Here is a 24,815-nt window from a genome sequence, read left to right as displayed (position 1 = left end):
CAAATGGGATTGAAATTGATCATCAATTCTAATGGTGCCCACCTTACAGAGTTCTGAAGGTAAATGGGTTAGTTCACGTAAGTTGCTTCTAACAGTACTTGACACAGTACTTGGAACATGGTAGCTATCAGTATTTATCATTATCCCCCTTGGAGAGTTTTTTTGTTTTTTTTTAAAACCACAACTTAAAAAAAAAATTTATTTCTTTATTGACTTTTGGCTGCATTGGGTCTTCGTTGGGTTGCACGGGCTTCTCATTGCAGTGGCTTCTCTTGTTGCGGAGCACGGGCTCTAGGCTCGAGGGCTTTAGTAGTTGTGGCTCTCGGGCTCTAGAACACAGGCTCAGTTGTAGCACACGGGCTTAGTTGCTCCCTGGTATGTGGGATCTTCCCGGACCAGGGCTCGAAGCTGTGTCTCCCGCATTGGCAGGCAAATTCTTAACCACTGCGCCACCCAGGAATCCCAGATCTGACTTGTTTTACAAGGATTCCTGGCTGCCTCTGTGTGTGTGTGTGTGTGCGCACACACGTTTGCAAGGGCAGAAGCAGGGGACTCAGGTAGGAGAAAGGTGCAACCACCCAGGTGGGAGATGTTTAATTGAGCTCTAATACGTATCGGTCACAGTGTTAGACTGAGGGCACAATGGTGAAGGATTCAGACCAGGTTTTGCCTTGTTGAAGGTCTCAGGCTAATGCAGGGTTTCTGAGCCTCAGCCCTGGTGACATTTGGGGCTGGCTAGCTCTCTGCTGTGGGGGCCTGTCCTGTGCACGGTAGGGAATCTAGCAGCATCCCTGATTCTCACCCTCTCGATGCCAGTAGCACCCGCTAACCCCTCCTCCAGATGTGACAACCTAAAATGGCTCCAGACACTGGCACTGGTCTAGTGGGAGACAGAAACAAACAGAGCAAATAAATATGTGCGCTTCTTTCCATAATGGTAATTGCTAGGATATAAAAAGAGCAGGTCAGGGGAGGTCCCGAATCTTTTTTTTTTTTTTTCTGGCTGCGCCACGTAGCTCGTGGGATCTTAGTTCCCAGGCTACAGATCGAATCTGCGCTTCCTGCGGTGGAAACGCGGAGTCTTAACCACTGGACTGCCAGGGGAGTCCCTCTTCTTCCTTTTGATTTGTGTTTTCTTGCGTCACTTACATCTCTTCCCACCCACACTGCCGCCATCTGCTTGATGGTCAAGTACCATCTCCTCCCCTCTTTTCCACCTGCCCTTCCTTCCCTCCTTTCTCCATTAGCGTAATCCTGCCAATCCCTCCTAGAAAGAAGAAAAAAACAAAACAAAATAAAAACAAACTTCTAGAGGACACCTCTTCTCCAAGGCAGGGACGAGTCCTAACTGCCTCTTTGTGGCTGTAACATGACTCGGTCAGCTCCGTGCTCTGAAGGTGAGCCCTTCTGTCACCGTGCCCGAAGTTGGCCTGGGTTCCAACTGGCCAAAAGGAAACAAAACAAAACAAGATATTTAAGACACTTCCCGGCCTCAGTCCCGGCCGTTTCACGTAACGGACAGAGAGGCCTGTTGCTCGCTGAAGGCAGATAACTCCAAGTGTGCTTATTTTCATAGTCAGCAGAACAGACTATCTTGGGATGCAGCTTGCCGAGGCTGCCGCTCTTGCTGCTGGTCTGGCTGCGGGCCATTTCAGTGGGGCCAGGCCTCGGCCAGTAAGATGCCTGGGGAAGGGAGGCTGGGGTCAGCCCTTTGCTCTCCTTGGAGGCCAGCTTTATCGCTGAGACACTCTGTCTGGCTTCCTTCAGACAGATTCTATCCCCAGATTCTCTCTGACTCCTGGAAATATTGAGAGACACGTATTAATCTATTTTTATGAGCTCATGGCTTATTCATATCACCACGGAACCTGCTTATTTAGGCCCTGTGCTGGCTTTGCTATCCAGAGGCACAATGGTCGGATTGTTTTCCTTTCACTGAAGCCAAGGTTTCCCACCTCGGCACAGTGGACGTTTAGATCACATAATTCCTTGCTGGGGGCTGTCCCGTGTGCGGTAGGACGTTTAGCAGCATCCCAGGTCTCTACCCAGTAGGTGCCAATAGCACCTCTCCCCCCCAAGTTGTGACGACCCAAAAGTCTCCAAACATTGCCATCTATCCCCTGGGGGGGCAAAACCACCCCTGGTTGAGAACCACTGATTTCAAGGAATTTTTATATTCCTGATTTTAGAGATGGCAACGTGTCCCCCTCGACATCTTGCTGGAGGTTTGTAAGGAGAGAGGAGCTTTCTCTGAGCCTTTGAATGATCCTGATCTAAAGATCTCCCAGGTTCATCATTCAGTACTTAAAACATTGCTGAAGGAGTCCAACTCCTAAAAGAAAACACAGTTCATGCAGTTGCCGTTAGTAGATTTCAGCCTTGTTTCTGCTCTGCTGGGTTCGGCTTCTCATTTCTTTCTTTAGAGGCAGGCAAAAGTACAGGGTTTAGGGATGTGGAGTCGTCGCTGGATTGGAAGTCTGACCTCTGGCACTGGCTTGCTGTGTGACCTTGGGCAGCTCACTTCACCTCTCTGGGCTCAGTACCAGCTCTCTAACAATACTCCCTACCTCATGGAGTCAGTCTGTGTAAAGTGCTGATTTAGCCAGTGCCAGGCACGCAGAAGCTGCTGGGACTACTCTGTGCAGCGGGGGTTCGAGAGGGGCAATCTCTAGATTGAGGCCAGCAGCATTTGGTTTTCTTTATTCCCTGCTTATCAGCCACATTCCATCAAACCCAGAATTGGCCCTTAGTAGGCCTGCCTTGGGCAGCCTTTTTCAATCCGTGTCCCTCCCAGGATTCCATCTGCCACCATACCTTTGTCTCTGTCCCCAGCCGAATTGCTGTTTTCTAGATAACCTCAGACCTACCCGAATGCCAACAGCATTCCTCAAACAGAGCAGAGCTGCCAGAATAAGCCGCCAGCTTCCTGCTCTTTGCCCCAGAAAACATTTCAAGTGATCAAGTGATCAGGGGGAGGGGGAGAGGGAGGGGGAGGATGCTGCAGTTGCTTATGCAACCGGCTTTAATCCGGGGCTAAAATCCAACACGCCAACCAGCGCCGTATTTTATTTCCTCGTGGGCTTGGTCAGGTAGTTGTACACGAGATCCGCCACAAACTCATGCTATTTGTCCTCCCCAAAGCAGCACCAACAGACACAAACAGTATCCCTTATAGGATGGTGGTGCCGGGCCGCTGCCCCGCACTGCCGGGAGGGAGAGCGCGGTCTGATTAACTCTGACCTCCTGTCCCCCGTTTGGTCTCCCCGTACACGGTTCCACCCCCAGGAAGAGGAGGCCCCTCCCTTCTGGTGAGGCCCAGGCCTGTTGTCCTGAATGCTGGACCCCTGTCAGGCCACCGAGTGTCCCTCCCTGCGTCCCGGCCTCCTCAGCCTAAAATTCAGCAACAGCGGCTACAGAATCCTCTGCCTTTTCCTAGAGCCTGGGCCCTGCCCCTGCGGTACAGTGTGCTTGCATTCCTGCCTTGCTCCTGTTTGATACAAGTTCCCAGCCAGGAGGAATTTATGTACACACTGTGGGCATCTGTCGTCCACGTGGGGGTGGGCAGGGTGAGCAGGGCCTCAGCTCCACCGTTTTCTTTGTGGCTTCTTTGTGGCAACGAACCGTGTGGGATGAGAAAGCCCACGAGTCCTAATTTTAGGAGGAGAAGGGGAGACTTTATTGGGCCATAGTTTTACCTCCTGGAATATGGCTGTGTCACCTCTGGAAGCTTTCTCCAGCCTCTAAAGAATGGTGTTTTATTTAGCTTCTGTTGTTCCCGCTTGCTGTTTTTAAAAAAAACCTTGCTAATTAAGCACCTTGTCTTTAAAAAAAAAAAAAAAAAGCATCAGCAAGTGAGCACGGATGCTTTAAGATCCTTCTGGATTTGCTTTTTCTTTCTCAGGCTACAGACCCACAACCAAGGCAGCCTGACGGAGGAAACAGGCAAAGACCTCCTAATACTATTGAAATGGGTGGAATTATAAGCAGTTCTGCAACAGTAGTTAATATTTTACTGGGGAGCAGTGCCAGAGAGATGGGGGTGGGGTAGAGCTGTGTGTGAAATAGCTGTTCCACCTGCCTTTGGGGACCCGAAGAAGCCGTTCTCTGTGGAAATAAATTTAAGCAAGAGTCCTTACAAAGCTCATGGGATTTTCTGCCACCGAGGGCCCAGTTTCCCAGGAACATCCTTACAGGGCTGGTTGTGTGGCAGGAAGGTCTAAGCAGTGGGTGTAGGCCTGACTAATAATGGGGGTTCTTGTTCCCTGGCTGAGTTTGACATCTTTCTTTCTCCCTCTGGATTTAAATGGCTTCTCAGCCCGAGAGGCACTGCCTGTGCCCTGGATTCAGAAGGTACACGCCTCCTTGGGAAGCCAAGGCGAGAGACAGCGGCGCTCTCTCTCTCTCTCTCTCTCTCTCTCTCTCTTTCTGCATCTGCCGGGAGAGCTGCCGCTGGTATTTTTCCACAGGCCTTTTCTGCGCTCTCAGGGCCTAGTTTTTCCCAGCCAGGCCCAGAGTCTGAGAGAGGGTTAATAGGCAGGAAGCTGAAGCCATCGCAGACTAATACGGAAGTCAGATTTTTGTTTAACTGACAGGTTTAGCAGGCCTCAGCGCTGGGGGAGGGGGCTGGGAGGGGAAGGGAAGTTTGTAGAGCTAGGCATGTGGCCTGCTAGGAGCGCCTTTGGCTTTTCTTAGGGTAAGGATGGGGAGGGGGGCCCCCTGGCATCCTGGCAGGGAGGCAGGAACCCATTTTGCTTTCCTCTGAGTTCTGGCTGGGGGTGGTGGGGTGACGACAGGTTCGAGTCTGGGCTGGGGCAGGCAAGTGGCTGTCTGGTCTGCTTTGTCCAGGAGGCATTTTGATAATGACGATGCAAACTTGACCACTTGGTTCCCCTCCTCCCCTCTCAGCCCGAGTGCTCTGTCCTCTGGGAAGCCAGGGCTGCCCTGGAGTGACTTGGGGGGCTCGCCTGGCCGGTCCGGTTTGCCTCAGAGGCCTGGCTCCAGCTTCTTCTTTCTCTTGCCCCCTGGGCTGTTTTCCCGGGCCTCCCTGCTCTTTGGCTTCACTTCCCCGCCCCCCGCGGGTGGTGGGGAGAACATTCTGCTGGATTGTTCTAGAAAAGAGCCAGCCTTCCTCCCAGCGAGAGGGCCGTTTCCGTGGGGGCAGATGAGGGTGAGCCCTTGCAGCTCACCCCCAAAACTCTCTTGCCTGTGGCCTCTGGGCCTCAGTCTTTGCTGGAGCAGGTCAGGCTGGCTGCACTGGTTTGCTCGTGCCGCGAAATCTAGCCAGGGTGTGGGAGAAGGGCGACTGCGGGCCCCTTTCGTAAGTTTTTCTTGCTGCAAAAGGCCTAGCTTAGCCTGTCTTTTTCTATGCACAGGATGGCTCTTGCTCACCAGAGCCTCACAAAGATAATCGCTCAGGAAGTGTTTCAGCCAATCCGGGGCCGCCTTACACTCCGATTTGCCGGGGCAGCCAATCGGGGATGAGCTTTTATTAGGCGGCCAGATCATCAAGCCGAAGTGCCAAACCCTTTTTCTGTGAGAACTAGGAGCCTGTCCTCCATGTTTTATAAGTATTGACATTACACAGTGTTAACAATGCATCCACAGAGGTAAGCTCGACTTTTTAACCATCTTTTCTCCCCCTCCCTCTGAGACATCCGCATTGTGGGCGAGCAGTGTGATTTCTCTGTGGCTGTCTGTGCCACAGTCACCCCTACAGCACTTAGGTTAACTTGGAACTGTTTAGAGAGATTTTTTTTTTTTTTTTTTTTTGCTTTCTTGGGTCACATGGCTAAGTAGCCATTAGCCAGAGCTCGGTTTTGCAAACTGGCAAGGGCCTGGCACACCTTTTCTTCCACCAGGACATGGTGTTTCTAGAAGAGTGTGAAGCTAGATCCTGGTATTGCCAAAAAAGAAGCTTTTTTTTTTTTTTTCTCCCCCCTCCTTCCTCTCTCTTTTTCTCTCCCTCTCTCTCTCTTTCTCTGAGCAGTTCCCCCCCCTCCCCCTTGCACTCTTGTCTTCTCTTGTGTCACATGCCTGCTGGGGGAAGAAAATGGAAGGTAAGCAAGCAGGCTCCCTTCCAAGGAGAGCTCATGGCAGACAGCAAAGCAGGCAAGTTCACCTCTCCAAAGAGGTGCTGGGAAGGCTGGACTCAGTTCTGACCAGAGAGGACGTGTGTTTGCAAAAGAACCAAGCCCTCAGCAGAGCAGTGCTAAGGACAGATCCTAGCTCCTGGGGCCTAGGTGGGTGGTGGTGACTCCCCATGGTCTTTTCTCTTCCTACAGGGTTTCTTCACTTGAAACTACATTGTTCAGCCTTTTTTCCTGACTTCTATTGATACAGAGTGTTCTTCTGCAAAGCCAGCCTGCAGCCAGCAAATGTTTCTGAAAGTGTTTTCTAGGCTTTGGAGGAAGTTTTTGGAGTAGGGATGGGGATGGGGGGCGGGGGGGGGGAGTGTAGGAGGGGGGGTGGGGGAGAGATGTTGGACAACATCCTGCAATAAATCTGAGGAGTCTTTTTTTGAATCCCTTAGTTTTCTCCTCTTGCATGGTTTTCAGTGGACTCATGTATCTTTTCTCCTTGTTTTCATTTTCCTTTCCCTTTTTTTTTTACATTGTGTCATCCTCTGTCCTCCTGTGTGATAGAGTGCAGAGGAAATAAAATCACGTCTGTGGCTCATGACAGCATTCCATATTCAGTGGTTGGGTTGTGTTGTTGTTGTGTGTGTGTTTTTAATAATCCCGTGTAACTGTTTAAAAAAATTTCCTTTTTGATCAAGTCCCAAATCTGCCAGCCTGTTCTCTCTTCTTAACTGTGGAAAAATGAGACGGTTGCTTGAACATTTGTTGGGTAAGTAAAGCAATCCATTTCTGTGACCATGTATAAAGAGTTTGGCGAACATTTGGGGTCTGTTTGTAACAGGGGGTCTTGGCTCCAGCCGTTGGGGGCTTTTTATGAGCAGGAACCCAAGGAGGGCTTTTTCATAGTGTCTTGATTTTAGGTGACTGTTTGAATCCACTGTTTTTCCTGATAACCTAGGGCTAGGATTGAAGATTATACTTCCTGTTTACCCTCAGGGAAGAAACGTTCAGTTCATTGTGACTTGACTGGAGACCTTGAATTGGGATTGTTTGGATATTAGATAGAAAACTCTGGGTAGGTGATCTGCTTGTGAAATGTAAGGAAACTGCTTGGTCTTAAGAGTCACAGAGCCTTAAACATGGGGGTGGGGAGGAGCTGGGGGTGGTGGTGTGAGTTCTTATGTTTTAAGATACTTACATGTCTGTAAAAATCCCACCCACCACCAAACTTGGTCTTGATTCAGGGCTCATACACAACAGACCCGGCCTTTTTCCAAGCCTGACCCACACATCTGTATGTGCACACTTACCTTTACTTCTGATTTATTTCTCACTTTTTACATTTCTCCTGATCTCTTAAGGCTGCAGCTAGAACTTCAGAGTGAAAAAAGTAGCTTCTTGTTTAGCATTTGCTTCAGCATTTCCCTAGAAGTTCACTGCATAAATTTCCAGCCTGGAGACCAATCCAGCAGGACTGTAAATGCTGGAAGTATATTCGGTTGCTGTGTTATGCCAACTTGATGGAGTCAATAATCTTTCTTCTTTTAAACTGGTGTCCAGCAACCCACCTTTGAGAACCAATTGGAAAAAGGGCTCATTTAATAATGAGGAATGTACCCAATTCTAAGCTGAGAAGTCTTTGCAAGACAGGCCAGCTTCTTAGAGTAAAAGGACAGGCCGTTAATGATGTAACATACTTAGAACTGAGCTGCTTGCCTGCTACTACCCCACACAAGAAAGTTCAGAGGCTTAGCTTTGTTTCTTTGTTCTTATCTCCTGGCTGTAAATGGAAATTACATATTGAGGTTCTTGTGGCCTCCTTGGAAGCAATATCTAATCACAAGACTCCTGCTTTGGTGCTGTCAGTGTTTGCATAATGGTGCATTTGTTGGGCTGGAAGGAAACCTAAGGGCAAGGCATTTGTCCTCCAAAAGCTTGCATTAAAATGGCTCCCACAGGTTTGCAAAGCCAAGATCTGTTTTCACATGTGCAGCCCCAGCAAGTTCTCAGCCCTGGAGCAAGCCAGCCACTTGCCTGTGGTCCTGGGGGCACCACCAAACATGAGTCTGTAAAAGTTAATGGCTCTCAAGGTAGCATTGTTTTCCAGTTTCACTCAGGGGGAAAAAAAATAAATGTCTGCATTGCAGCAGGACTAGCTAGGGACAGCAGTGCAGGCTCACGGTGCAGCCCAATGGGGTTTCTCTCTCCAGCTTTTGAACCAATAGACTTGGAGGAAAGGTTACAGATTGACAATTGCAGTGGCTGGACCGAGAGCGGGCCTTCTGGAAATTTCTACCATCTTTGTTCCTTTTAGGAAAAGCACATCCGTGGAGCTGAAGCGTCTCCCTAAGTTCCATGCCTAGGGCATCTCCCCTCCCCCCCTTTTTTTTACATCAAGGTAGATGGTCCTCTCTCTGCCACGTTTGTAAATTGCAGAGGGAGGAACAGAATTGGGCTGTTTTCCTTTTTCCTTCTGCCTCTTCAGCCCCCAAAGAGGATGCACAGCTGCAAGGAACAAACGCAGACACACTGGAGCTTTTGATTCCTCTCCTTTTTTTTTTTTTTTCCCTTGAAGCCCCTCCAGGATGGATTCACTTTCTGCTTTGGGAAATTAAGTGGCATTCCTGTGGGGCAGCAGGAGGAACTGCTTTTATTAGCGCCAGAAAATGGTCAGTGTTCCGGCTGTAACTAGGAATTAATTATATATAATCACTCAGTAAACTTTCTACAGAGTTTTTCTAATTGCTGCTCAGGAACGTGGTTTGCCTTCTGGAGCTGAGTCCAGTTACTTTTATAATTAACAGCTCAAAGATTTGAGTCAGAAGGAAAGAAACAATGGGGCCTCCTGGATTATAAATTAGGGATGAAAACAATAGCTTTTTTTTTTTCTTTTCCTTTCTTTCTTTCTTGTTACCCCTTTTCTTTTAAACAAAACATTCCCCCTTTTCTTTCCCCGGGAGAACAGTGGGGAAATGGCTTCAGGTCTTAAATAGGAGGGGTGGGGGGAATGAGTCACCATTTCAAAAAGGGGAGGGGGTGACAGCAGCCCAGAAAACCCTGAAGGCAAAGGTAGGTTTTTCTTTTTTTCCAAAGTCCAGCCACTTCACGTGTGTGATCTCTTTGTTTCTTTTGCCTCCTTTTCCCCCCCTTCTCTCTCCTGGGCAGAGGCCACAAACATTTTTCAGCTGGGAAGCCCTAGGTCTGGCTTTGCCTCTGGTTTGACCCTGAAAAGAAAGATACGTGCAAAAGTGCCTTGGCCACCACACAGCCGAGGAGGAGGAAGGGAATCTGTGTAGCAGCCCTGCTCTTGATCTCAAAGGCAGAAACAAGGAAGGATTCACCCTTGGCTTCAGGTTGCTAAGGCTATGGACGCCCTTCCCCCTCCACCCCACTCTGCTTACTGATAAATAAGCAGGCAGGAGCCATTTCAGCACTGCAGCAAGCTGGGCTGCCAGCCTGTCCCTCGTCATCAAGATTACCTACCTACCGGCCGGCCGGGAGCCAGACGCCCGTCCTTGCCCTGGTGCAGCCTTGGGCACTCTGCCCTCCTTTCTCTCCTGAAGCTCACAGTCACCTTGAAACTCTCCACCCGCAGCACCAGGAGAGTTCTGAGGCCATGCGCAGACCTGTAACAGTAAATTACATTATCCACTATGAGGCTCTTAGCTTGGCCTGTGAAAGCGGGTTTTGCCAAACCCATGGTTAATTTTGAGGGCTCTGTTGGGGGTGGACAAAAATCTAATTTGTGAGTATCCTGCGCCTTGGCTGAGGGCGACGTTTTCCTGTTGTTTCTTCTCTGCAGACTCGGATTATCTTTCCTTGAGGTTAACTGTCTTAGGACTGGCTGGGTGCTTGGTGGCCGTTTTCAGGCTTATTAAACAGCCTTTTTATTTGACTTTGGCCTCAGGCTGGGGTGCAGCCCTTCAGATGCCTGCTGCCCTGGAAGCACTTTTCATTTTCCCTGGCTACTCTTTGGTAGGGATGCAGAGCTGGTTTCTCATCTACTAGAAAGGGGGAATGGGCTTCCTACCCCCCCCCCCCCAGCCTGCACCCTTTTAACAGTTTGGTTGTTTGCACAGACACCTGTCTGTCTGTCTGCACTTTATGCCACAGGGCTGCCTAATTCCTCACCTTCCACCCACCTAATTCGAGGGCAAGGGGGCCTCATTTTAGAGCCTCACGTTGACGGCTCAGGATCTGAAAGGGAAGGGTTTTCCTTAGGAACCTGTGACTTAACAAACTCCCCCTGTCACTGCAGATTTTTTTTTTTTCCAGCTTCTTAACGTTGGGTTGTTGGTGTCCTTTGGTTGAGCTTTTCCTAGTTCTGATATTTAGGAAGGTGGCTTTGAAACTAGCAGGGCTGCTTAAGCAAGAGCTACAGCTATTGAACAAACTGCTACCATTTTAGCTTCAATACAGGAATGAGGCAGTGTTGCCAGACGCCATTTTAAGAATCCTGCATAAATAGCTTAGCTACCGATGACTCTGCCTGTTTTAGGTGAGTGCTTATATAAAGCTGCTAACCATTCCCTCCCCTCCCCCCAATTTTTAAAGAAATTAATTGCAGATTTAGGGCAGCATGGTGTTTTGATTTTAATGTTCACTATTTTGTGATCTAGAAGAGGAAAGATGTTTGTGTCTTGGGGATGAAATATTTCTTACAGCCTGGACCACTTTGGTATTTTGAATGAAAGTAAAAAGCTGAAGGGAAAGTCCTTTTGAACGATTGCATGATTCTTGAATTGCTGTGTGATCATCCTCAGCTGTAGACCCAGACTCTTGTGCATGCTGGTTATATATTCTAGAGGGGTTAGATATTCTTGGTTAACAGTCAAGTAGGGGCACTTGGGGAAAAGAAATATCTGGGCATTGTGTTTCCAGGCAGTTTTGTGTCCAAACTAGATGTTTTCTCTTTTCTCTCTCTCCTGGAAGTGTTGAGGGGATGGGATTCCTGGGAATTTACGGACCAGCCTTGAGTCTTCAGAATTAAAAATCAGAAGGCTTAAAACATCCTGGAGGTGCAGTTCATCTGCAACTTTTAATTGCTCTTTTCCAGTGCATGCAGGTGAAGAAGTAAGCAGAGGTTTTCTTGCTCAGGCATTGGGGGAGAAATCTTTTCTTCTTTCTGGGACGTGATGGGATGGTCTTGGTTGTATGTGCAGGCGGGTGCCTGTTATTTCTTCTTTAATTGCCTGAAATGTATCAGTTTGTGAAATCCAGGGGCAAGTGACTTAGGGGAACCCGTGAGTGCAAGAGGTGACGGGGTGGTGGGAACATACAACGTATACAACTAGTAGATGGTGTATTGTCCTGTTGGGGTGAGATTTTTTAGCTAATTTTATCCTTTCCTTTAGCGGGCCCCAGCCTCCCCAGCTGACCTTAAAAAAAAAAAAAAAGTAATGTCAGTTTGAAACAAGGGCTGCTTGTTCCATTGTTTTGGATTTAAATAATTGGGGTTGCTGGAAGCTAGCAGATATGGAAGGAAAAATGCTGTGTATTTTCTAATAGACTTTAATGTGTTAATGAGGAGAGTTCAAAGTCTTTTCTTCAGACGCAGCTGCTTTTTCTTTTTAACAATTATTATTTGACTGTTTTTTTTTTTCCCTCCAAATGACTGAACAGTTCTTAACCTAAATTGACCAAGATCTGTGGGGCATTCAGACAGGTACAAATCTTTTCTCACCACCACTTTTGATGTAATATTCATAGTTTTTTTTTTCCCCTTAATAACATACTAGTACTTAACACTAAACCAGAAAAGAAAAAAAATGAGATCAGTGGTGTAGAAAAAAGGAAGTCCCTTTAGATGTGGCTATTCAAAATGACTAATTTTGCATTCTGGTCTTTGCTTTTGTAAATGAAGTTTTAAAAAATTTTTTTCCTCTAGATGCATAGACATTGCAATTTCCTTTAGTCAAATACAAGTTATTGTGTGTGTGTGTGTGTGTATGTATGTGTGCATGCATGTGCATGCATGGGTTCCCTTTGAAAGGGTGGCTTGCTGATCTGTGAAAAAGATGGGTTTTCTGAAATTGTTGTCCTTCAAATCCTTGGCTAAATCCTGGTGGTGCTATTGCTAAAGTTAGGTGATTATGGTGCCCGCTTTGTAATACTTGGAAAGATAAAACAGCTTAACTTTCTTTTCCTTCTTTTCTGCTCCAGAATTATCTTAAACTCAGCAGCATATAGCCACCCCATCGCTAGTTTGCATTTTCTTAGCCTCTCAGCAGCTTTCCTGCCTGAAGTATTCAGCCTCCTCTAGGCTGTTACAAGCCAAATAATTGTTCTCTTGAATGCAGCCCAACTCCATGATCTATACACCTTTGAATGTTTTCAGCGCTGCAGAAATCCTTCAAGTGGGTTTGGGGGAGTCTGTAATGCATAATTGTTTCTTTTCACTACCAAACATTTTGGTTGGATCCCAGATTAGCGTTTTCTCCATCACTCAAAATATGGGATCGGTTTCAAGAAGTTTAGGGTTTCACATACTTCATGCTAGAGAGGGGAGCAGAATTCTAGTTGCTGGAAAGATCAGGGTTGCTGTTTGTTCTTTTGAAGCTGACCATCTCCCCCTCTTTGAAGGGGCTGCATGGGACTTTCTGTTAAAATTTATTTCCAGTCACCCCAAGCAAAAAACCATCAGCGGTATCCATTTGGACAGTCTGGGTAAGTTGCAGGCAGGGTGTGTTTCTGAGTTGAGCTTGTTTGCCTCTTAAGTTGGAGTAAAAAGTATCAGTGCTAAAATCACCTGCCACAAATCACGGTTGTATTAGTGCACGTTAGCGACATGTTTAAATTTCAGAAGCAATGTCTTCTGATGAAAACCATTTGTGACAACATGTCTGTTGTTTCTTTGGTGATTTGTGTCCCAGGCTTTCTCTACAAAGGCAGTGTGGATGAAATTGTCAACGGGGTTCAATATCAGAGACCTAAATGTGTTAACATTCTGATTTAAAAGCACACTGCCTTTCTGTTTCTTCTCTCTGCTGGGACCAGTGAAGTTGGAGGCCTTTAAGTTCTTCTAACTTAATTCTCAGCTCTCATCTCTTCCTTTCTATCTAGTCCCATCAAATACGGAATTCTCCTAAATGCAGCTCCATCTGACCCTGAGGTTCCAGGACTTTTGGGACTTACCTTTTGTCTAGTCACAGTCCCAGACCACGAAACACAGAAGGGACATTCTAATCCTTCCTGCCTTATGCAGCGTCCCCCCTGTCCTGGTTTTTGAGTCTTCCAGGTGGAAGATTTCAGCCATCTCAGTTGGAGATGCACCCATTTCTTCTTGTTGAACCACAGTCCGATGGAATTGCATCTAGAATAATTGCTCAGGTTCTTATCACTTCGTCGTCAGCCTAATGCCTGGAAAGTTCCAGCACCTCAAACTGTTGGCACTTAGAAAAGCAGAACTTTTCCTGGCTTGGCCTGAGAGGTGTGTGTATGTCCGTGGGGAAGATAGGGAATGGCCTGTACCCTGTTCAGCGGGGAGTTCCAGCCGAGAGAGCGAGAGAAGATTCTGGTGGCTGGCCCAGCGGAGGGCCCTGCTTTCCCTGCTTCTTATCCCAACCCCCAACTCTCATCCTGTCTTTTAAATAATCCTTCCTCATTCCACTTTTGTGGTGGGGGTAATTAGTCACAGCTCAAAAGAGTGCTGAATGCTTTCTCTAAGCCATGCCTGCTACAGGGAGGAAGTATCCCAGGGGTTGGGAGTGTGGAGACCCCAATCCTAATTCCTGGGCTAAGTGCTGCTGGTTTGAATGTTTTGAGACCAGGCCTTTTGCTTCTAGCCTGAGCATATTTTTTACTTTGTAGCTTAACCTATATATTTTTTCATGTTCCTGCCTCGTCGGGAAATAGTAAGATTTAGCCAGGAGGTCTGGGAAAATACTCTTTGCCTTGCAGAATTCAGAGATCTGAACTCCAGGTACCCCGAAAACCACCTCCAACCTGAGCCCGGTGTTAACAATGAGAAACTGATTTACTTGAAGGCTGGGGTTTCATTGGTCCATGGGGGTAGATGGTAATTGTGTGTCTTAAAAAAAGCCTTTTGCATCTTCCAATAGCATGACAACTGGAATAGTAATTTGACTTCAAGAACAAGCTAGTGTTTAAAAACACTCCTATAGGACTCTTAACACTTTGTTTGATATCAAGGTGTGGGTTCCTTTCCCCCTACCCTTGGAAGATTGTCTGAAAAATGTGGGTTTGTTGTTAGAACTTCTAAATAACCGCCCCCATGGGGCAAATTCTCAGTCTACCTAAACGTGAACGTAATTTGCTCTGTTTCAGCTTGGCTGAAGAGGAAATAAAAACAGAACAGGAGGTGGTGGAGGGCATGGATATCTCTACTCGCTCCAAAGGTAAGTAAAAATCTCGGATTATCTATCCAGGGCACAGGAGGAAATTGGAATTTCTTTTTCTTGTTGTTCCAGTGCAGTGAAGTGTGGCTTACGAGACGAGGCTCTAACACTCCTCCGATTTTGAGAGGTTGGCACCTTTGATGAGTGAACCTCATTTATACAGAAATCTTTTGATTTGCTTTCCCTTGGCGTGTCTGTGTCGGTGTTCCAACCTGTCGGAAATTGTCCCGACAGTAAATTTTACATGTGAGTGTCATGACGGAGGGCGGCTGGCTAGCTCTCTGCAGGGTGACTTTCGGGAATCAATTTAAATAAAGCATGTTCTAGAAGCAACTGGAGTCTCCAGCCGCTGCTGGGTTTCTGATTTCAGTAACAGGCCTCTTTGGAAACGCAGGGGTGGAACGAAGGTGACCCACTTCCTTGGTAAACGTTGGTCTTGGTTAGAGATTAAAGGGAAACGTTAGATTAAAGGTGGAATGCTGGGGCCAGTGTTTGCGTGTAGGACAGAATTGTGCAAATCAGAGTAAACATGGTATGTGCTTCTATTCAGAATCCTGTGTTAGAGCTCCTCAGGGATCATCTAATTGAGTCATTGGTACTTTTTGATTGGTCTGTGTGAGATTTCGCGAGGTTTCCCACAAGGAAGCAGTTATTCACATTTTGCCTTCAGGGTGCTTTTAGAAATGAGCTGCAGGAACATTTCTCACCTCTTTGGTTGATGAAAATGCTCATCTCCAAACTTTGTTGTACCTCGGTGGTATTCTTTCAACAAGTCGCTGAGTACCTGTCCTGGGGTTTGGGGGGGAGGCGGGAAGGACTAGACACAGTGTGAGTACAGACTCGGCCAGAAAGACTCCAATCCAGCCCAAGAGCTTTTTGAGGATTTTGATAAGACAGCGTGTCGCTGTGGGCAAAGACGAGGGTCAGAGAGTGGTGGCATGGTGGTGACCTGGGAAGCAGGGGCTGGCCGTTGTTGCTGCCTGACTTGCCTGATGGGGGCCTGGGCCTGGTTCAGAGAGGAGGGGAGGCCCCTCAGGTGGACAGGCCAGGCTGTCCGGGTGGGTGGTCGGTGCCTGGGGTGCGGGGGGGGGGCAGTCGGAGGGCTGCTCCCCTTCACCAGACCCCCACCCCCACCCCCCTGCCCAGGCTGGGCCCGCAGCACCTCTGATGGTGAGGAGAGCCACAGGGGAGTCTGAAAAGAGGTGTTTGGAGACAGTTGCTGATGGGGAAGGCTGTCTCAGTCCCCCCACTTTGGGGTCAGAATTGAGTGTGGAGAAGGGAGCCCAGAGAATGAGAGCTGGGAGCCGGGCTCGCGGTCCTTGCTCTGCTGCTCACTTGGCCATGTTCTGGTTCTGCCCCTGTTTTCTTATCTGTAAAATGGGCTGTCAGATGAGATTCTAAGATTCCTTCCACCTTGGGCTTACTCTTGTAAAGGTAATACTTGCTCTGGGATTTATGAAGGCTGTGCTTGTAGGGTCCAGGAGCCTTTTCTTACCTGGCAAGAGATGGGAGGTGGTGTTCCCATTTTGCCGTTGAGGAAACCGAGGCTCCGAGTGGTAATGTCTCCCAGGTAGAAAGTGCAGGATGGGCTCGAACTGAACCGAGGCTCGGACTCCAAGGAGGTGCTTCTTTCCTGAGCCCTCGGTGCCTGGAAGGCCCTGGAGCCCCGTTGTGGAGACTTCTCCAAAAGGGTCAGAATCGGGGACCGTCAGCCAGAGCAGGAGGCCTGTTCAGCTCAGGCCCTTTTCTCTGCGTGTGGAGACCCCTCTTCTCTTCCCCTTGAGCGTGGAGACCCCGCTTCTTGTCTTCTTTCAGACCCCCAGGTGCTCCTAGCCCTTCACCTTCTGTGTCTGGGCCGTCCGAGGTGTGACCACTCTGGGGTCATCATAATCCCTTATCCGCCCCACCGCATCCTCTCCCGACAGCAGGCAGGGCGATCTTGGAAAAACACTCCCATCAGGTACATCTCATCTTGCTGAGTCCTTCCACTGACCTTCCAGCGCCCTCAGGCTCCAGTCTGAAGTGACGGTGACCAACCTGCCTTGGCCTGACCCCTTCAGCTTCCTTCACTTTTGTTTACCTTGTGACAGACACTCTGTGCACCTGACCCCACTTGAGCTCCCCAGCCTCCCTCCCCTCCGTCCTCTCCTGGGGGCCCTTTGCCGGGAACGCCGCCCTGGGTCCTGCTGTCTGGTTCTCGTCTCAGTTGCTTCTCAGACGTCAGCTCCTGAGGGAGGCCTTCAGTGGCCACCCTGTCCACAGGAGCCATTCCATCGTTTTCTGTTATGTTTTTAAAAATAAACTTCTAATTTGAGAGCAGTTTTAGATTTAGATTTCCAGGTAAGTTGTGAAGCTAGTGCAGAGTGTTCCCATACCCCCCCCCCCCGACGCACACACACATAGTTACACACACACACACACAGAGTTACAGTTTTTGCCCTGTGTTAACACCATACATTGGTCTGGTCCATTTGTCACAGTTAATGAATCGGTGTGTTACTACCAACTAAAGTGGATGCTTTGTTCAGGTTTCCGTAGTTTTTCCACTAAGATCCCTTTTCCCTTCCAGCACCCCACCCAGGAGCCCACATGACATTTAGCTGTCGTGTCTCCTTAGAATCCTCGTGGCTGTGCCAGTTTGTTAGACTTCCCTTGTTTTCCATGGCCTTCCTAGTTTGGAGGAAAACTGCTCAGGTATTTTGTAGGATGACCCTCATTTGGGGTTTATGTTTTTCTGATGTTTATGTTCTGATGTTTTTCTCATGGTTGGATTCGAGTAGGCCGGAATTACGGGTTTTTGAGAGGAAGACCTTAAAGGGCCGTTTCCATCACATCATATCAAGGGTATATATTATGAACATGATTTATCACTGGTGGTGTTGACCTTGATCACTTGGCCAAGGGAGCGTTTGTCAGGTTTCTCCCCTTCCTCTTTGGAAGGAAGTCACGGTGCCCGGCCCACACTTACGAAGTGTGGGAAGCCATGCTCCAGCTTCCGAAGGCCAGAGTATGTACATAAATTATTTCATGTTGTTCTATATGGGAGATTTGTCTTGCTTCTCCCATTTATTTGTTCAACCATTTATTTATATCAGCAAGGACTCAACTGTTTCATACTTTGGGTTTTGTATTACTTATTTTGTTGCTCAAATGGTTCTAGCTTTGGCCACTGGGAGCACTTTCAGTCGGCTCCTGTGTCCCTTTGACGTCATTGTCGGTTGACTGATTGATTGAACACTTTCTTAATTTCTGGCACTGCAGGATGCTCTAGGCTCATCTTGTATATTTTCCCCGAGGCCCCTGGTTGTTATTGGAGAATGGCCTTAGAAACCAAGATCTGGGTACTGGATGTGCTCATTGCTGCTGAGGTGATCCCACATGCCGCGGAGCAGCTGGGCCCATGGGCCACGGCCGCTGAGCCTGCGTGTCTGGAGCCTGTGCTCCGCAACGGGAGAGGCCGCAACAGTGAGAGGCCCGTGTACCGAAAAAAAAAAAAAAAGAAAACCTGGCTTCTGGAGTCAGACTCCCTGGGTTTGCATTCTGCCTGCCCTCTGCCTAGCTGTATTTGTGGTGCAGTTTCCCCTTGTACATGGAGATGATAAAAATGGAGGATTATGGTTGAGATTAAACTTGCTCACATGTGCAAAGCACCCAGAACAGTGCTGGGACATGGCGAGTGCTCAGAAATGTTAGCCACGATTAGAATCAGTTGAGCAGGGATGAGCTTGTGTTGATAAGCCTATCAGGTGGAAACCCTACTCACCAAGTTCTGCTTCTTTCCCTGCTTCCAGCCTCCAGGAAGAGGGCATGGAGGTAGTTAATGAAGAATTGTATAATCCAAAATATATAAAGTTTATATAACTGAATATCAAAAAAACAAACAACCCAATCAAAAAACGGGCCGAAGACCTGAATAGACATTTTCCCAAAGAAGACATACAGATGGCCAACAGGCACCTGGAAATATGCTCAACATTGCTAATCATCAGAGAAGTGCAAATCAGAACAACAGTGAGATATCACCTCACACCTGTCTGAATGGCTATCATCAAAAAGTCTACAAATAATGAGTGTTGGTGAGGATGTGGAGAAAAGGGAACCCCTGTGCACTGTTGGTGGGAAGGTAAATTGGTGCAGCCACTACGGAAAACAGTATGGAGGTCCCTCAAAAAACTAAAAATAGAACTACCATGTTATAGCAGTTCCACTCCTGGTTGTATATATATGAAAAAAAAGAAAAGTAATTTGGAAAGACACGTGCACCCCAATGTTTGTAGCAGCACTATTTACGATACCTAAGACATGGAAGCAACCCGTGTCCATCAGCAGATGAAGGGTTAAAGAAGATATATGTGTATACGTACGCACACACACACAGAGTGGAATATTGCTCAGCTATAAAAAACAATGAAATTCTGCCATTTGCAGCAACATGGATGGACCTAGAGAATATTAGGCTTGGTGAGATAAGTCAAAGACAATTACTGCATGATACCACTTACATGTGGAGTCTAAAAAAATAAAACAACTGGATGTATATAGCAAAAGAAATAGGCTCACAGATATAGAAAACAAACTAGTGATTTTCAGTGGGGAGATGGAAGCAGGGAGGGCGCAAGGTAGGGGTATGGGATTAAGAGATACAAACTCCTATGGGTAAAATACAATAGATAAGCAATAGGGATATATTGTACAGCACAGGGAATTGCAGTCATTATTTTGTAATAACTTACTGGAGTATAATCTACAAAAACACTGAATCGCCATGCTATACACCTAAAACTAATATAATACTGCAAATCAGTAAAAAAAAAATTGAGCAGGGCACCCCAGCAGGCAGGTTCGGAACCGGCATCCTGTCCGCTGAGGCGTTTGAAGAAATCCGGTCGGCAGACTTTTGGACTGATTTTCTCAGGGCCTTTGGAGCCCCTGTTCTGGTGGGGAATCGTGAGGGGGATGGCGTCACCTGGTTTCGAGGGAGACCTTCCTCTCTCTCCCCAGGGATTGTGTTGGATGGCTTTCTTTGTGTGGAGGTGAGTTCCTATCCTCCAGGGTCACCGTATGGCCAGGTGACTGGCTGCTCCTGTGTCCTGCGAACCTTTCTGATAGAACCTCTCCGGTTAGGTGAGGAAATCGCATAAGCAAAGAAAGGCCTGGAGTTATGCTACGGCGTGGCTGGGGTTCTGAGAGCTGAGGTCAGCCTGGTCCAAATGTGACCAGTGAGCAAAAGCTGGGGTGAAGGCTTATTTCTCTTTCAGTCCTGATTATTCAAAATCCGCGTTGTGATGGTGAGGGCTCTGTGAACACAGACTTGTTTCTCTAGCCTGCTTTTCTCATGCTTTGGGACATTCAGTGCTTCAGCTCCCACCTGGTACCGTCTCATCAGGGTTCTTTGGTTGTGAGCAACGGAATCCGGTTCTGGTTAATTGGAGCAGGAAGGGGATGGACTGGAAGGTGGTCGGTTGGCTCATGGGCTTGAGGGAATGGGTGGAGGCCCAGGGCTGCTCTGGGGAGCGGAGCAGTATGCAGCCTCTTCAGGGTCAATAGGGCAAAGTCCCTAGGGAGAGTCCCTTACCTAGTGTCATGTTTCTGCCCTTTGGCTGGGGAAGGGCCGGTATCTAGACATCTGGACCCCCCCAACGTTGCCCCCACTGGGAAAGAGGTAATCCTCAAAAGAGGATGAGGTGACCACCAGGCTTCTTGGGAAACTGGCAACATCATTCCCTGCTTGTGGGTGGAGAAGAGGCCCCGAACTGTACTATACTTGAGAAACTTAGAAACTCTGACAATTATTGGCGCAGAGTTCTTTAATTCTGTTCCTACGCCTAGTTTGTGCGACCTTTCAGGTTCTCTAACTAAATTTCAATTTGTACACCCTCTTACACCTGACACATACTCACTTATTAACTGAGTAATTCCCAGGCCAGGCATTGCCATAACGCCAGCCTTGACATTTACCGGAGCGTTTTAGCTCTCGGGAGACAAAGCTCTCACACTTCCAAGATGTCAGGTTGACATTTGTGTCTGGGGGTAATGATCTGCTGAAAGATGCTCAAGCAAAGCTCAGAAACACCGTCTAGGTGCCAAGTGTGTTGGCCTCGCTGGTGTTTTCTGAGTACTTACTAGGTGCCAGGTATTACATGCGAATTACTTCATTCGATTCTCATAATAACGCTGTGTGACAGGTGTTTTTATTCCCATTGTATAGTTCCGGAAACTGAGGCTGAGAGAGATTCATGAAGTGCCAAAGTGGAGAACTGGGGTCAGGTTTTATCTCTGATTTTAAACCTTTGTACTTGGTCATGAGCTCTACCCCAGCGATCCCAGGTGAGATGTCTGCAGGGGCCTGCAGGTGGACCAGTGAGTGTAGCTGGCATCCAGGGGTGCTGGGGCCTTTGGTGAGTTGGAGAGTATCTGTCCTAAAGGGGGAGGGTGCCTCCATTTGACGGCTGCTGAGCTGGAGCAGGAATATGGCTCACTGGGTGTCACCACCTGGGAGTTATTTTTTTGCCCCTGTAAAAACGCCTGGTTTAGCAACGTGATCCGTATAGCCCAGTTCCTGAAAGACCATGCATGAACCCAACAAAACACATCTCTGGGCCACAAGTGGTGGAGGGTTGTGGGTTTGCTTTCTCTGCGTGAGACTGGACACAGCACTGTTCATTGCAGGATTTTGGCCACACGATGCAGGAGGTCAGAACAAGCTCCTCCAAGGCCAGGGACTTAAAGTCTGAAAAATGATGGACGCTGGGAGCTCACATCTCCGTACAAAGGCTCCCCTGTTTGGGCTGCTTGCATCTCGATCCTGCTGTGTGTGCATTTTGCAGTAATGATTGTGGTGTATGGATGCCAGGCTGCCAGAGCTGAAACCATTTTTAAAAATGTCTGTGTAATGTCACCCGCACAAGGGAACGAGCCACTTGGAAACCATGCACAGATGCAGCGGAAGCCCAGGATATTAAAATCTTGAACAGTATCATTCTTGCTGAGATTTGCCTGGGTATGGATGTTTTCCGAGACAGGATGCTGGAGGATATACAATTACAGCAATTTGCTAACCAGCCCCAGACCTCAATTAGTACAGGATCCTCCTTCTCACTGTTGTATGTAAATTAAGACTGTTTCACCAAGGGATTGTTTATGAGGACGGCTATGAGATAGAGACCTTCTATCATTTTTTTTCCCCCCAAGCAAACTGTTTAAGAAAATAAAACCGTAAACACTCTTAAATCACAGCGCGATACGGAAGTGCTGAGAATTTTTCTTTTCAAAAATGAGCATCAGTATTTTTAACTCTGTTTTGGCTCTTCTACATCTCCAGCCCAGGAAGTACCATCCACGTACTGTGCAATGGAAGGAATTGATTTGCGAGTTAGATAACTACCAGATTGTTCCTCTCCCAACAAGGTCTAAAATATCGCGGAACTCTGAGGATGTTGGCTACGGCTTTCCAAATGAGAAACCTTCTACTTTCTCTTCGCCAGCCTAGCATCCGTGCGTCTGTTCACGGAATCCTGTCGGCACATCCGTGCAATTTATCTTTGTGGTTTACTTGTGGAAAGCCTTGCGTTTGCCCCAGTTTTGAAGCGTGACCCCACGTTACATGTTTATGTGACTACTGTTACTCCGGAAGACTGTGATCTACAATGGACCGTTTTCAACCATAGTTTCAAAAGAACCGCCTCTTCTTTTTCCTCCTCCAAATGCCTCTAGAGTTAACTTTCTAGGTCTGAGGCCTTTTAGAGATCCTGGCACTTTTTTTTTTTTTATGCCTGAAAGTTTCCAAGAGTAGTTATTTCATTTTGCTCCACTGATGGGGGCCCCTTTACTGTTGGCTTGAGGGGAGAGAGTTTGGCAAGGCCACATCTCACGGTGGGGGTGTGCGCAGTATTACATATTCCAGGCCCTCCCCGTGCTCCCGTCCCTTCCCCTCCACATTCCCTCCACCTGTTTCCAGTTTTCCTGGAGCCCAGAGATCCAGCATTTCAAAGTGAACAGTGACATGTTTGTTTTTTTAAAAAATGTTGATCATCTTTATGTGTTTTTAAAAAATATTATTTGTTTATTTATTTATTTGGTTCCGCCGGGTCTTAGTTGCCGCACGTGGGTTCCTTAGTTGTGGCATGGGAAGTCTTAGTTGCGACATGTGGGATCTAGTTCCCTGACCAGGGATCGAACCCGTGCCTCCTGCATTGGGAGCGCGGAGTTTTAACCACTATGCCACCAGGGAAGTCCCAACAGTAACGTTTTTATTTTTATTTTTAAAATTTTATGCGTTTATTTTTTTGGCCATGCCGTGCGGCCTGCAGGATCTTAGGGATAGAACCTGTGCCCTTGTGTGGGAGCGTGGAGTCCGAACCACTGGATCGCCGTGGAATTCCCAGTAACATGGTTTTTAATCCGTTCACAGAATCGCGCAGTGATCACCACGGTCAATTTTAGAACATTTAACAATCACTCCCCATTCATTGCCCCTTTACCCTGACAACCACTAGTCTACTCTTTCTCTCTCTGGATTTGCTTATCTTGAACATTTCACGTAAATGGGATCATTCAGTACGTGAACTTCTGTGTCTGACTTCTTTCACGTAGAATAATGTTCTTAAGGCTCATCCACGTTGTAGCACACATCACCTGATTCCTTTTTATGGATGAATAATGTTCCATCGGGCTATTCCATTGTCATGTTTTGTTTTATCCATTCATCTGTTGATGGACGTTTGAGTTGTTTCCTCTTCTTGGCTATTACGGAGAACAGTGCTGTGAACGTTCGTGAATGAGTTTTTGTGTGGATGTATGTTCATTTCTCTTGGGTGTAGACCTAGGAGTGGGGTTGTGGAGTCATGGGCGTTAGCCTTGTGTTTAACCTTTGGAGGAATGTACAGACATTTGTTTTTATTTTTATTTGTTTATTTTATTTTTTAATAGTTTTTTGGCCGTGCTGTGCAGCATGTGGGATCTTAGCTCCCCAACCAGGGATCGAACCCGTGGCCCCCTGCAGTGGAAGCGCAGAGTCTTAACCACTGGACCGCCCGGGAAGTTCCCTGTGCAGACTGCTGTGAACATACTCAGGTCTCTTCCACATTTCCTCTCTTGACCTTGCGTCTTTCCTATTAGCAGTTCTGCTATTTCTGGCCCCTTCAAAGCCAAACTTCTTAAGAGGAGTGTCTGTACTCACGTCTTGGTTTCCTCACCTCCTGCTTTGTCCTGCCAGCTCCACCCAGACCCTCCATGTTAACAGTTATCACTGGGCTTCCTGTAGACTCCAGTGGATGGTGTCAGTACTCCCGTGTCTTGATCTCACAGAGGCATTGGATTATTTTTCTTGCTGATCATTTTTCTCCTGGAAACTGTCGCTTCCAGTGTTTTTCCTTCGATTTCCCTGGCTCCTTCTCTTCTCCATTAAATGTGGGAGTTGCTGAAAGTACTCACCTTGCCCAACACGTTCTTTTCCTGGGTGATCTTGCCCACAGCTGTGGCTTTATGACTCACAAATATTTTAATTCCAGCCTGGATTTCTCTGAGTCATGATGCAGAAGGCCAGCTGCCCACCTGACTGCCCTGCCTGTTGTTCATGGGTGTCTCAGACTCAACGTGTCCAAAACCGATTTCACTGTCCACCTTCCCTCCTGCTCCCTACCCCCCCACCCCCACAGAGCACCTGCTTCTCCACTATGATCAATAAGCCAGGACTCTGCCAGTTGGCTAGGCCAGGGATGTGTGACTGATCCTGGATTCTTCTGTCCTTTGCCTTTTTGTGTTGTTTACTTAAAATAATATATCGTAAACATCACTCTTCTTCAGGGTATCACCAGTGAACTGCAGTAGTCTTTTTTTAAAAATAAATTTATTTATTTTATTTATTTTTATTTTTGGCTGCATTGGGTCTTTGTTGCTGTGCGCGGGCTTTCTCTAGTTGCGGCGAGCGGGGGCCACTCTTCGTTGTGGTGCGCGGGCTTCTCATTGAGGTGACTTCTCTTGTTGTGCCGTACGGGCTCTAGGCGCATGGGCTCCAGTAGTTGTGGCTTGCGGACTCTAGAGCACAGGCTTAGTAGTTGTGGCGCACGGGCTTAGTTGCTCTGCGGCATCTTCCCGGACCAGGGCTTGAACCCGTGTCCCCGGCATTAGCAGGTGGATTCTTAACCACTGTGCCACCAGGGAAGCCCCTGCAGTAGTCTTTTAATTGGTCTCTCATCTCTCTCCACCCCACCTCCTGATCTTTCTGAAAGGAATCTCTCTTCCGGCTACTACCTCCTACTTTAAACTCTTAGGGGCTTGCTTTTGGTTTTAGGATGAAGATCAAAGTCCTAAAATTCTCATGTGCGGGCAAGCCTTTCCAGCCTCCTGCCTCCAGGGCCCCCCTTCTCTCCACTCCAGCCAC

At 47.7% G+C, this 24,815-nt stretch overlaps 1 protein-coding gene and 1 long non-coding RNA gene across 30 annotated transcripts in view; one reads left to right on the top strand and one right to left on the bottom strand.

The window, feature by feature from the left end:
* Window positions 1-564: 564 nt before the first annotated feature.
* Window positions 565-16,509, bottom strand: LOC137207951 (uncharacterized). 2 transcript variants are annotated; one of them, XR_010935388.1, is made up of 5 exons: window positions 15,930-16,509; window positions 9,561-9,703; window positions 7,388-7,645; window positions 1,307-1,441; window positions 565-880 (listed from the first exon to the last, which is right to left on the bottom strand). It is a non-coding gene; the product is annotated as an uncharacterized lncRNA (long non-coding RNA). The 2 variants fall into 2 exon arrangements; XR_010935387.1 differs by having other exon boundaries at window positions 565-1,441.
* ZMYND8 (zinc finger MYND-type containing 8) overlaps window positions 4,327-24,815 on the top strand; it is a 126,610-nt gene continuing 106,121 nt past the window's right edge. For 5 of the 28 annotated variants that reach the window (XM_067708355.1, XM_067708350.1, XM_067708351.1 and 2 more), the window contains exons 1-3: window positions 4,405-4,693; window positions 5,373-5,606; window positions 14,364-14,434. In XM_067708355.1, the coding sequence (XP_067564456.1) occupies window positions 5,593-5,606; window positions 14,364-14,434 (85 nt within the window). In that variant the 5' untranslated portion in view covers window positions 4,405-4,693; window positions 5,373-5,592. Of the gene's footprint in view, window positions 4,351-4,403; window positions 4,694-5,372; window positions 5,607-5,809; window positions 5,897-6,000; window positions 6,057-6,113; window positions 6,240-6,775; window positions 6,847-9,699; window positions 9,823-9,912; window positions 10,576-14,363; window positions 14,435-24,815 lie in introns of those variants that run through there. The other 23 variants (XM_067708339.1, XM_067708353.1, XM_067708349.1 and 20 more) reach the window with 15 other exon arrangements.

The sequence above is a fragment of the Pseudorca crassidens genome, chromosome 15 (genome assembly GCF_039906515.1).
Source record: "Pseudorca crassidens isolate mPseCra1 chromosome 15, mPseCra1.hap1, whole genome shotgun sequence".
Lineage (NCBI taxonomy): Eukaryota > Metazoa > Chordata > Mammalia > Artiodactyla > Delphinidae > Pseudorca > Pseudorca crassidens.
This window is presented reverse-complemented; position numbering and strand designations above follow the sequence as displayed.